General features: G+C 35.6%; 1 protein-coding gene across 2 annotated transcripts in view; it reads left to right on the top strand.

Moving 5' to 3' along the window:
* scube1 (signal peptide, CUB domain, EGF-like 1) overlaps positions 1-12,227 on the top strand; it is a 101,818-nt gene that overhangs the window by 66,625 nt on the left and 22,966 nt on the right. For both annotated transcript variants that reach the window (NM_001260500.2, NM_001328599.1), the window contains one exon: positions 5,001-5,117. In NM_001260500.2, coding sequence (NP_001247429.2) covers positions 5,001-5,117 — 117 coding nt within the window. The remainder of the gene's footprint in view (positions 1-5,000; positions 5,118-12,227) is intronic.

Raw genomic sequence — 12,227 nt, 5'->3', positions numbered from 1 at the left:
TTCTGTCCCCCTTGAACTGAATTAAATTATTTTCCTGTATTTTTAAACTGTATATAATCTATATATTACAAATACTAATATGTATATTAAATCTAAATATGTTTTATGTATATACATGCATACATACATGTATATACATATTTGGAAATAATTTACTTAATCATCACTTCTAATGATTTATGTAATAGATAGATAGATAGATAGATAGATAGATAGATAGATAGATAGATAGATAGATAGATAGATAGATAGATAGATAGATAGATAGATAGATAGATAGATAGATAGATAGATAGATAGATAGATAGATAGATAGATAGATAGATATGACCATTTGGAGTGGTATTGTCAACAAGTCACATGTGATGTCATCCCCATCTTATACTCACTGATCTCATTAGTTCATCCATCTCAGATCATATTCCAAGTTTCATAACACGCAAATGGGCCCGTTATGACAGATTCACAGGAGTAGCTTGGCTTTGCATGTGAGTGTCTGTGCAAGTGTGTGTGTGCTCCATCGCACAGGAGCCACAGGAGAATGCTAGATTTGACACTCGGTGTTCCCGCTTCACCCTGCCCTCCTGTCACAGCTGGGGCCAACAGCACCAGGATGTGACCGATCCAGACAAATTAAACTGTACAGTCGGTGTCAGAAAGAAAGCTGCCATTGTGCCCAGGCATGATGCGAAACCCAGGGATTGGAGAGGAGGAGAAGAGAAATCAAAACACTGGGGTGTTTTTAAAATGCGCTCACTTTTCAGCAGGAGGGAACTGAAGGGATTTGATCTACGTAAATAAACTGCCTTGTGGGAAAGGGCTGATTTCTGATGCATTGATTCAAATAAAACATGTACAGCCGGGATTTACCACCTTGTATGATATTTATTAATAATTCCTTACATTTATATAGCCCTTTTCTGGACACTAAAGCGCTTTACACATTGGGGTGGTCTCCTCATACACCACCTGGATGATGTGACGGAAGCCATTTTGCGCCAGAGAGAAGACAGATTGATGAAACCAATTATAATATGGTGATGGTTAGGATGGACAGAGGCCAGTGGGCAAATTTGGCCAGGATGCCAGGGTTAAACCCCTTCTCTTTTCGAAGGACATCCTGTGATTTTTAACGACCACAGAGAGTCAGGATCTCAGTTTAACGTCTCCTCTAAGAGACAGCACTCACTGAGCAGTATAGAGTCCCTTTCACTATACTGGGATGTTAGGACCCACACAGCAGGTTGAGCACCCCCTGCTCGCCTCATTAACACCACTTCCGGCAGCAATGTAGCTTTCTCATGTGGTCTCCCATCCAGGTACTGACCAAGTAGCTTCAGTGGGCGACCATGTAAGAGTTGCAGAGAGCTAGCTGCTGGTGAAAGTTGTTGTAGGCACCAATTGTGTGGAAGGTCTACAGTATACCAGGGGTGCCCTATCTCGGCCCTGGAGGGCCAGTGTCCTACATATTTTAGTTCCAACCCCAATTAAACACACCTGAACCGGCTAATCAAGCTCTTTCTAGGTATACTAGAAACTTCCAGTCAGGTGTGTTGAAGCAAGTTGGAGCTGAACTATGCAGGACAGCGGCCCTTCAAGACCGGGGGAGCCCTGGCCTACAGTTTCCTCCACCCCCTAAAGAAGAGTTGCTTTTCCACAGTCAGAATAACTCTGGGCTTCTAGTTTAATCTGGCCATATGCCAACAGGAGCTGAAGAGCATGAACACGACGAGGGAATCTATATCTTCTGTTATGGAGAGCTCTATATAAACAAATCTATCAATCTAGAGAGTTGACCGTGCTCCTTTTTGAGAACTTCAGTGGAATCATTCGCAGCTTAATCAAACACTGTTTGTGTGCTCGCAAGTCCCATGTACATGTCCCTGGGCAAAATACAGTCCAGCTGTTCTTGGAGCAGTTGAATAGCCCATAGCATTAGACTCTAATAACAGGGTCTTTGACATGCTTAATAAATCATTAGCAGAAAGCGGCTTCATTCACTCCCCATCCCACAGAAGAAAAACAAATGTCCTGTTGAGGATGACACTGTATCTACGCTGTTAGTCTTTTGTGTCTTATTATGTGTCCTGGACTGTGTGATCAACAACAACAGAAGTTCCCAACACAGTTCTCAAATTGACTAATAGTTCATCTTAAGCAATGTGCTAACACCTGCATTTAATCCGGTTCAGTAAAGCATATCTGATGTTTCATATATGGATGTGGAAAGAGAACTTGGACCAATGAGATGTTGGAGCAGGCAGAGCTACTGATAATTGTGGCCTTTTTTTTTTGCATAAAACTAGCAATATATTTGAAGCATGGATGCAATGAATGTGTGATGACATCACATGTAACACTCTTAAAAATAAAGGTACAAAAGCTGTTGCTAGGGCGGTACCTTTTTAAAAGGTGCACTTTTGCACTTTAGAGCTGCACATTACCTTTAAGGTAGACTTTTGTACCTTTAAGATTCACTTTTGTATCATTAAGATACTATGAGGAGCACATTTGTTCTTTGCGGAGTGTATTTATAAACTAATTTCGAGAGGATCACATGCTTATAATTGCTTGCGACTGGTCCCACTTTATGATTCACCAGTCAGACTATTCCTAAGCCACTATAAATATCTTAAGTTCCAAATAGCAGCCATCTTCATTTTGAAGAATCCCCCCTTCCACCCCTACTCCTCCTCCTTTCCTAGATGGGTGGCACGGTGGCCCAGTGGTTAGCACTGTTACCTCATAGCAAGAAGGTCACTGATTTCAGTCCTTACCAAGCCAGTCGACGTTTCTGTGTGGAGTTTAACATTCTCCCCGTGTTCACATGGGTTCCCCATGGTCCCCCGGTTTCCTCCCACTGTCCAAAAACATGCAATTTAAGTTAATTGACGAATCCAAATCGGCACCATAGACATGCTCCTAGTAAGTAGTCATCTCTTAAAAGCAATCACTATCTGTATAGCTACTACAGCAGGAGAGTTCTCGAGATCTACCTGAGCTTAAACTTCACTCTCGCCTTGCAAACGGGAGGGAGCCTTAGCCTCGAGGATCTTATGAGCTCAGGGCTCTCTCCCGGGACAGCATGCTAAACAAGCTTTATAATCAATCATCAGCCGAGTGTGAACTCTTGAATTAGGTATTAATATGTACCTTTAAGGACCTGTTAGGCACAAAAAAGTCCCTTTTGACCCCAGGAACAGATTTTGTACCTTTATTTCTGAGAGTGAAGGGTAACTCTCATCTAAGTGTTTAAAAGCTTAAACCAAAGAGCTTATTTATTTAACCTCCAAACCTGTTGGAGTTTCTTTCTATTGTTAAACACAAAAGATGTTTTGAAGGATGTTAGAAACCAGTATCCATCATATTTGTTTCCTGGATACTAATGTTTACCTGTGTCCAATGTTCTTTAAGATTACCTTCATTTGTGTTCAACTGGAAACAGAAACTTGTAAAGGTTTGGATCTATTTGAGGGAGAGTAAACTTTAATCATTTCTGAGTGAACTAACAAAACAAGTTGATATTCTTGCCTCCACAGCACTCTGTGCTGTCCATTTTCTGATATCCTGTCTATTACTTTATCCTCAGGTAAAAAGAAAGCAGTTCTTGTTGTTTCTGGTTTTTCACCTTTCTGTGAATCAGTGGGCCTCGTCTTGATTTTGCAGAGTTAGACGTGTTACTGTGTCAGCATACTTTTTGTTTATCCTGGAACATCATTCCTATTCAAAAATGTAATCCAAACCTAATCCATACCCCTAAATCTAACCCTAACAGTAAATTATTGCTAAAATTAGATAGATTAAAGTGATAGTTTACACAAAAATGAAAACTTACTCACTATTTACTCCCCTAAAAGTGGTTCCAAACCTTTTTAGGTGTTTTTATTCTGTTGAAGACAGAAGCAGACATTTTGAAGAAAGCTGAAAAACTGTAACCATTGACTTCCATTGTAGGGAAGTTGATATTCTTGCCTCCACAGCACTCTGTTTTGACTTTTTCATGAGACGAGACTAACCGGCTCACCCTCTGCTTTTCACCTTCAGGAAAACTGTCCATTTTCTGATATCCTTTCTATTACTTTATCCTCAGGGAAAAAAAAAAAAAAAAAAAAAAAAAAAACAGTTCTTGTCTTTTTTTTTTAACCTTTCTGTGAATTAGCGGGCCTTGTCTTGAGTTAGGCCTGTTACTGGGTCAGCATACTTCTTGTTGATCCTGGAACATAATTCCTGTTCAAAAATGTATTCCAAACCTAATCTATACCCCTAACACTGACAGTAAATTATTGCTAAAATCAGATAAACTATTAAGTTAAAGAGAAAGTTTACCCCAAAATGAAAATGTACTCACTATTTACTCCCCTTTAGTGGTTCCAAATCTTTTTAAGTTTCTATATTCTGTTGGAGACAAAAAAGATATTTTAAAGAAAGCTGAAAAACTGTAACCATTGACTTCCATTTTAGGGAAGTTGATATTCTTGCATCCACAGCACTCTGTTTTGACCTTTCTCCACAGTCTTTCATGAGACGAAACTAACCGGCTCACCCTCTGCTTTTCACATTCAGAAACACTGTCCATTTTCTGATTTACTTTCTAACTTTTTCTTCAGGTAAAAAAGCAGTTCTTGTCTTTTTTGCCTTATTTCTCCCATGATTTGATTGCCAGAAAAGCCATTTTTGGCTTTAGGAATGAAATATGGTGTTATCAAACTCAAAATCCAGCTTTTTTCATGCGATGTGTGTGTTTTGTGTCTGTCATGAACCTTGTCATCTTCTAAGTTCAAGTTCTGTATTATTTTTGTGATTCCTGCACCCATTGGGATTCATTATTTACATGCACCTTTCTCCAAATAGTTGCAATCAAGCCCAACCAAACTGCACATCCTCACTTACTGTAGTTCTTAGTTAACTGTGTCAAGTCACTTTTAAAAATCGGATTTTGTGATTTTGTTTATGCTCCCTTACTTCCTCTGTCTGTCCATCTCTTCTGTTTGTTTACCCAGAGACCTGTGCGGTGAACAACGGCGGCTGCGATCGCACTTGCAAGGACACGGCGACTGGTGTCCGCTGCAGTTGTCCCGTGGGCTTCACCCTTCAACCCGATGGCAAAACCTGCAAAGGTCAGTGTGTGTGCTGGAGATGCATGCTGTTTGTGAGACTTGTGTTTAAAGTTGCAAAGGAGCATGTCATGATTTCCTGATTGTCATGGAGCAATTTAAGATTTCCTGTATTTAGACTGCGAGGCTAGGATTAAATTGGAGTTATTAGATAAATTCTTCAGCTCGAAATGGTCAGGTATATTGGCGGATGCGTGAGGGCGTGTGATCCCAAGCCAAGACCAACTGGCTTTACATACGTTTGTCCTGTCGTGTGGAATGGCTTGATGATGGCCGTGTTATTGTTGTTGTTGCTTTGGCCGCGAAGCATTTCTCCTTCCGAAATTCCAGCTTTGACGTCAATGAACAGGGCTTTCAAAGTCAAACTGCTGCAGAGGGATCTTGGCACGGGATGATGGTGAGTTCTCTCTAAACAAACACACTCGAGAACTCGCTGACCACACGACGGTCCACGCTTTAAGATTCATCTCTTCCTGTTCTGCCTAAATCCAATGGTGAATGAATGTGTGAATCAATGAGGCTTGTCTTGAGTTAGACGTGTTACTGGGTCAGCATACTTCTTGTTGATCCTGGAACATCATTCCTGTTCGAAAATGTAATCCAAACCCAATCCATACCCCTAAACCAGGGGTGTCCAAACTTTTTCTTATAAATGACAAACAAACCAAACTTGATAGAGGGCTGTGGGTTAAAGATACTAATAATTCAGGTATTACTTTAAATTTACCATGGGTAGTATCCTAATTTAATATTAGTATTGATGCTAATATTCAAAAATAACTAGAAAACGTTGCTTTAAAACATCTTAATAAATGATGCAGTATCATTTTTAGCGTTTTTTTAAATGAACTTATTATAGTAAAAACATGAACAATGCTATTTGTAATACAATAAAGCTAAATGCTGAATACACAAAAGTCGAGCTGCTCCTGCCTTTGCCTTGATGTCTTTTGCATCTGTCAAGTGACAGTATTTACATTTTAAAAGTCTGATTTATTTACAACATTTAATTCTAGTTGCCTTTTTAGCTCCTCAATTAAACAAAGTAACAAAAGGTTACATTCAATTCGAAATGGCGTCTCTGTTAAGGCATTCGCCCCCAACCAACTCCCCATCATTTTCTTTCTCTTTTCAGATGGCATGCCGGGCCAAACCAAAGGTTACCATGGGCCAACTTTGGCTCGCGGGCCCTACTTTGGGCACCTCTGACCTAAACCTAACCCTGACTGTAAAATATTGCTAAAATCAGATAGAATAATAGATTAAAGAGATAGTTTACCCAAAAATGAACATTTACTCATTATTTACTCCCCCTCAAGTGGTTCCAAACCTTTTTAACTGTTTCTTTATTCTGTTGAAGACGAAAGTAAACATGTAACTACTGACTTCCATACTACACTCACAGTAATAAAGGTACAGGAGCTGTCACTGGGGCAGTACCTTTTCAAAAGGTACATATTTGTACCCAAATAATCCATATTGGTACCTCTAAAGGGCATATTAGTACCTGGATGTACCTGAAAAGTACCTTTAAGGTACCATTATAAACCCTTCTGGTACAGATTTGAAAAGGTACTACCCCAGTGACAGCTCCTGTGCCTTTATTTCTGAGAGTGTTGGAAAAACAAATACTATGGAAGCCAATGGTTACAGGTTGTCAGCATTCTTCGAAATATCTTCCTTTGTCTTCAACAGAATAAAGAAACTTGGAACTAGTGAAGGGTGAGTAAACAACAGGAGAACTTTCAGTTTTTGGTCAACAATGTAAAAAATGCAATCAATCTGTGTTTGGATAACATGAAGAAATTAAGTTAACTTAATGCTTTTTTTGGCAAATGTATGTGGATTTAACATGAAACAAATAAGTTGTTCCCTCCAAAAAAAAAAAATTCTGCTGTTTTAGCTCATTTTAAATAAGTAGTTTGTACAAATAACAAACGTTATATTTTAGAGTGAACTATTCCTTTAATAACATTGATGTAAAAGCACATATCCCGCAAATCTTAACATAAACTATACACCTATCCCATAATTCGATTGGTCGATTGGAATACTGTTCCAAGATCAACATAGATCCTGGAGCATGTTGCACTTGGTGAAATCAGGTTTGCCATGAATGGCCACTTGTGGATCAGTTCAGTAGCATGGCTCATAAAAGTGCCAGCTTTTTTCCTATTCGGTTAGCTGGATGATGAGGTGTGGTCATGTGACTTTTAGAAGAATAAGAGAATGTGGCACGTACATGTGTAGGACAGCCCCGTCTGCGCCCGTGCAGCGAGACGCCTCCGCAAACCAACCGCTGTTTGATTAGTGAGGTTGTCATACAAAACCACACACACATATAAACACGCACGCAGAGCGCCATCCTGAGGTTACAAGACCTTTAAAGACCTCTCCTTTCTGTTGCATCAACGTACTTCTTGTTGAAATAGGAAGTTTGGGCGGACATGTTAAAGTGTTTGGTTATTTTTCGTTTAATTAAGTAAGAGGTTTTAGTTTGCATCGCAAGCAATGATTTGTTGGTGAAAGTGTGTATTTGAATTGGATGAATATTTGAACACAGCATACTGCACCTAATGAAAGATGAGACAATGTTTTTTTACTTCAGTACAAATACTGTAGTTTCTTGTCGAAAGTGCTCCTTAAGCACCTCCTTTACTTATTCTAGTTAGTCTTTTTTAATTTCCCGAAGGCAATTTAGTTGCAGCATACAAGCACGTCACACATAATACACAAAAACACATTGTTCAATACAAATCTACCCTAAATTTAAAAACTTTACAGCTGAGGGGATAAATGAAAGTTTTAAACCTATTTATTTTACAAATAGGAGTTCTATATTGAATACCAGAAGGGAGAAAATAAAACTCATGGGGCATAGGATGGGAATCATCTGACAGAATACTCTGAGCTTTACTCAAAGCTTGCCTGTATGGTATAACTGAGCCATAGTTATCTGTTTTATCCCTGTTATTTTTCCTCCTACACTCTCAGAAATAAAGGTACATGAGCTGTCACTGGGGTGGTACTGTACCTTTTTAAAAGGTACACATTTCAAAGCGTCCATATTGGTACGTCAAATGTATATATTAGTACCATAAATTTTAACAGGAACACTTTTGTACTTTTAAGATACTAATATGTACCCTAAAGTTATTAATTTAACCCTTTTAGGTACAGATTTGCAACTTTTGTAAAGGTTGGGTAACCCTAACCCCAGTGACAGCTCGTGTATCTTTATTTCTGAGAGTGTATGTTCACAATTTTCGCCAAACAACTCTTATTAAGGAGAGTTGTTATTATTCTTATTCGGCCTATGATGAATATTAACCCAGTTTGAAATAGTATCCTATCCTGGACAAGTTTTAGCTGGTTTAGTTGATTTGACTGGACCATCCTAAAGAGATAGTTCACTCAAAAATTTAAATTCTGTCATCATTTACTCAGCCTTCACTTGATCAAAAACTATTAGAATTTCTTTTGAATACAAAAGAAGATAGGGGATATTGAAAAAATGCAGGTAGTGCATTAGATGGATGGAATGGATGCCAGCAACCAGCATTCTTCAAAACATCTTCTTTTGTGTTTAACATAAGAAAACACTCATGAAGATTTAAAACCACATGAGGGAGAGTAAATGATAAGGTATGAAAAATGACTATTCTGTCATCATTTACTCACCCAGAACTTCCTCAAAACCTATTTCTTTCTGCTGTTGAACACAAATAAAGTATATTAAAGTATGTTGGAAACCTGCAACCATTAATAAAGTACACTATCTAATTACATAGACAAATACTGTCATAACACATCCTGTAAATTAACACTGGTCGAACTGGATTACATAGTATAAATCTGATTTAAGATAGTGGTTTGGCTGTAGCTACACTGTAAAAAAAATCGATTACTTTACAAAAAAAAAAAAACGTAAAATAACGGTCGTAAATTACAGACATTTACAGTAAAATAACAGAAGGTAAATTACAGAAATTTACTGGAAATATAAATTTTAGGAAATTTCTGTAATTTAAAGTCTGTTATTTTACAGTAAATGTCTGTGATTTAATGGCCGTTATTTAACTTTTTTTTTTTCTGACACCCTAGCTGCCAAAAAAAAAACCCATAAAATACCGGATTTTTTTACAGCGTAGGGCTGCATGATACTGAAACAATCTAATATTGGGATATCTTTTTATTCTGCAATATATATTGCAATATGAACACTTTCACTAGATGAGTTGAATAATCATTTGAAAAGAATTTATAATTTTAGATCGATAGTTGGCGCTTGATTCCGCTGTGGCGACCCCAGATTAATAAAGAGACTAAGCTGAAAAAAAAATGAATGAATGAATGAATGAATGAATAGATCGTTTGGGATTATTCTGTGTAGAAGGAGTGCATAAAATATAATAAACAATCTGCAAGGGTCGATAAGTTCAATAAAGAAAAAGATACAAAATGAATAAACAGCATTTTATTGCTTTCTCAGGCTTCAAACTGTATTCAGAAGCACAGTTATTGAAAAATCAAATGTAAAATAATACCAAATAGTCTTCGTTTTTATAAACAATCAATAAAATGTATCGTTATTCATTTGTCAAAGTTAAAAACAGTGCAATTTCATAGGCCTCACATAGTCACCCTCACATAGTCACAGGCCTCAAAAAACACTTGCAAAATGAGTTATGATCCAGACTCAACATTGCATACATGCCATGTGACTGTTGCTAATGATCACATCATGATATCGATGCTTAAATTACATATTGTGCAGCCCTAAATGGTCAAAACCTCTTTAAAATCAGACTAGGACACCACCGAAGGCCAGCAAAATCATTATTAATCATCAGAAAAACATAGCTTTATCATATTATTGGAGCACGACAGCCTATTAATGGTTTTAAATCTAATCGACATCAGCTAATTGATCATTTGATGAATTCTTCACAACTTTATCATTGTCATATCTGGTGCGATATACCAAAGTTGCACTTTTTGGTGATTTTAATTGTCCCGGTATTTATTGGGGGCGGGGTGGGGGGTATTATGCTAGCGTGAGGTGTTTTGTGTAAGTGTAAGATGGATGTTGGTCTGGTTTTGGCTGTGACCCGCCCTAATAATTAGGCCCGCCTGAGGGTCTGCCTTCATAAATCCAGAACAAGGGCCTTAGATCTGTATACTGACACACCATTTATCACACACACACTCATGCACTAGCACACATACTTTTGAGTCAATTATCACAGGTGTGCTGTGCCAGTGGCCGCTTATTACTGCCTGTTAGTGAACTCTGTAAAAATAGCATGTAATCAAGCTCTTTGGTAAATAAGAGCAAGGGTGCAAAAACAATGCTGAGCATCCAGATAAAGGATGTTACATTAGACTCTAGCTGTGAACGTTAGATCTGACACGCTAGACGCCTCCGTTTCATTAGGTAGCAAGTGTGTGTAAGCTGTGTTTATATGCCGCATCCTTTGATCATTTATATAACGTATGATGGTCTGATGCCTCTGACTTAAATGTGATTGGCTTAAGGATGGACACGCCCCTTTTGTGTTAGCAGTGACCATTAGCAGTTATACTGAGCCCACTTAAGACACGTTTTAAAATAACTTAGATATTTAAAATATGAATTATTACTTTTTTTAAGTAATAAGGACATGTGTGTTATTTTATATTAATTTTAATATATAAATAAAAAAAATGATAATTACAAATTTGAATGTTTAAATATGTAAAAAAAAAACAGTTTAAAATTTGATGTTTTGTGAAATGAATTAACTTATTATTTAAAATGCACATTAATTTACATTAATGTTACTATAATCTTATTAAAATGATTTACATTTATTATATTATATTATATTATATTATTTTATATTATATTATATTATATTATGTAGTTTTCATTTATCAAATTTTTTATTTAATATTTTATTTATTTATTTTAATGTAATGATTTTCACTCTATAATTAAACTACTGAACAAATGACTAAATAGTACACATTTACCAGTCTATTTATCTTATGGTAAGTGGGTTATACAATCTGTACAGGCAGAACCTGATGAAAGCACAATAATAAGAGGCTCTTGTATGTAATCTGAATGTAAATGTTACACAGAACAGAGAAGACACAAATGCCATTTATGCAATAACTCAGGCGACTCCGCTCTTATACCAACGTTAACCACAGACTAAACAAAAAAGAGCATCACACAGAGATCATGCTGCTATAATTAGTACGTGCGGATATGTGTTAAACTGTACTAGTGACCTTTGCTTATTTTTTCACTGTCATCTTTGCTTTATTTTAATTATAATGCATGTTTTTCAAGGCTTTTTTTTAAAATGCATTTTTTTTCTTGCACTAATTTAGGATTTACACACACCAAACTTTATAACTGTATTCTGAAGTTTTTTTAGAGAGGGGTTTGTTTATAATTTGGCTGATTACAATTTAATTATTATAAATTATTATTTATTATAAATAAATTAAATGTTTTTTTGGTCGTTAATTATTTGCTGAATTATGGAACGATGAGATTCCCACAAAATCTTTTCTGTAAAAATGATAAATAAATAAAAATTTAAATGATAATATTAAATAATAAAATAAAAATTAAATATAATAAAAATTAAATAGAAATCAAATCAAATAAAATAAATAAAAAAGTAAAATAAAAACTATAAAATACATTAAAATCTAATAAAATTAAAATTACATTACTAATAAATAAAATTATAAAATAAAAATAATGAAATGAAAAGAATAACATCAATAAATAAAAATTTTAATGAAATAAAAAGCATAACATAAAAATGAAATAAAATAAAATTATAAAAGTTTAATAAAAATGAAATAAGATAAAAATAAATTAAATATAATAAAATACAAATGAAGTTTAATCAAATAAAAATATAAAAAATAAAATGTAATAAAAAAAATAAAAAATTTAAATAATAAAATTTAAATAATACAAATATAAAAAATAAAATAAAAAATAACATAAAACAAAATAAAAATTAAATAAAGTAAAAAAAAAATAAAAATAAAGTTCTAAAATTAAAATAATAAAAAAATAAAATATAATATAATAAAAATAAATAA

This window comes from Danio rerio, chromosome 4 (genome assembly GCF_049306965.1).
Source record: "Danio rerio strain Tuebingen ecotype United States chromosome 4, GRCz12tu, whole genome shotgun sequence".
NCBI classification, from domain to species: Eukaryota; Metazoa; Chordata; class Actinopteri; order Cypriniformes; family Danionidae; genus Danio; species Danio rerio.
Note: the sequence above shows the minus strand (reverse complement) of the source record. Positions and strands in the feature narration are given on the sequence as shown.